We start from the raw sequence: 322 nt of genomic DNA on the forward strand, positions 1-322 counted from the left end.
CTCGGGTGAAGTGCTGCCTCTGCAGCGTGTGCGTCCCCCCCGCAGAGATGCTGCAAAGCCCCTGTGAAGCCGGGACCTCCTGCCAGCTCGGCCCTGGAGGTCTCCGGGTGGGAGGGTCGGTCTCACTGCCACAAGGCACCGAGGAGGAGGCAGTTGACATCGCTCCGTGCCAGGCTTTAACCTCTCGCCCTTGCGCTCGGTGTAGCATCGCTGGGAGAAGACGCCATCGGTGGCGCGTGCCTCGCCCCGTGCCCACCACTGGCCAGGCCATGAAGACGGAGAAGGACGAGGCTGTGCCCACCTTCTCCCTGGGGGGTAAATA

At 66.1% G+C, this 322-nt stretch overlaps 1 protein-coding gene across 1 annotated transcript in view; it reads left to right on the plus strand.

Moving 5' to 3' along the window:
• Positions 1-269: 269 nt before the first annotated feature.
• The window catches only part of ZNF414 (zinc finger protein 414), a 6,998-nt gene continuing 6,945 nt past the window's right edge, over positions 270-322 (plus strand). The window contains exon 1 of the mRNA XM_009323412.1: positions 270-315. Within this exon, the coding sequence (XP_009321687.1) occupies positions 270-315 (46 nt within the window). The remainder of the gene's footprint in view (positions 316-322) is intronic.

The sequence above is a fragment of the Pygoscelis adeliae genome, unplaced genomic scaffold, assembly GCF_000699105.1.
Source record: "Pygoscelis adeliae isolate BGI_AS28 unplaced genomic scaffold, ASM69910v1 Scaffold590, whole genome shotgun sequence".
NCBI lineage: Eukaryota > Metazoa > Chordata > Aves > Sphenisciformes > Spheniscidae > Pygoscelis > Pygoscelis adeliae.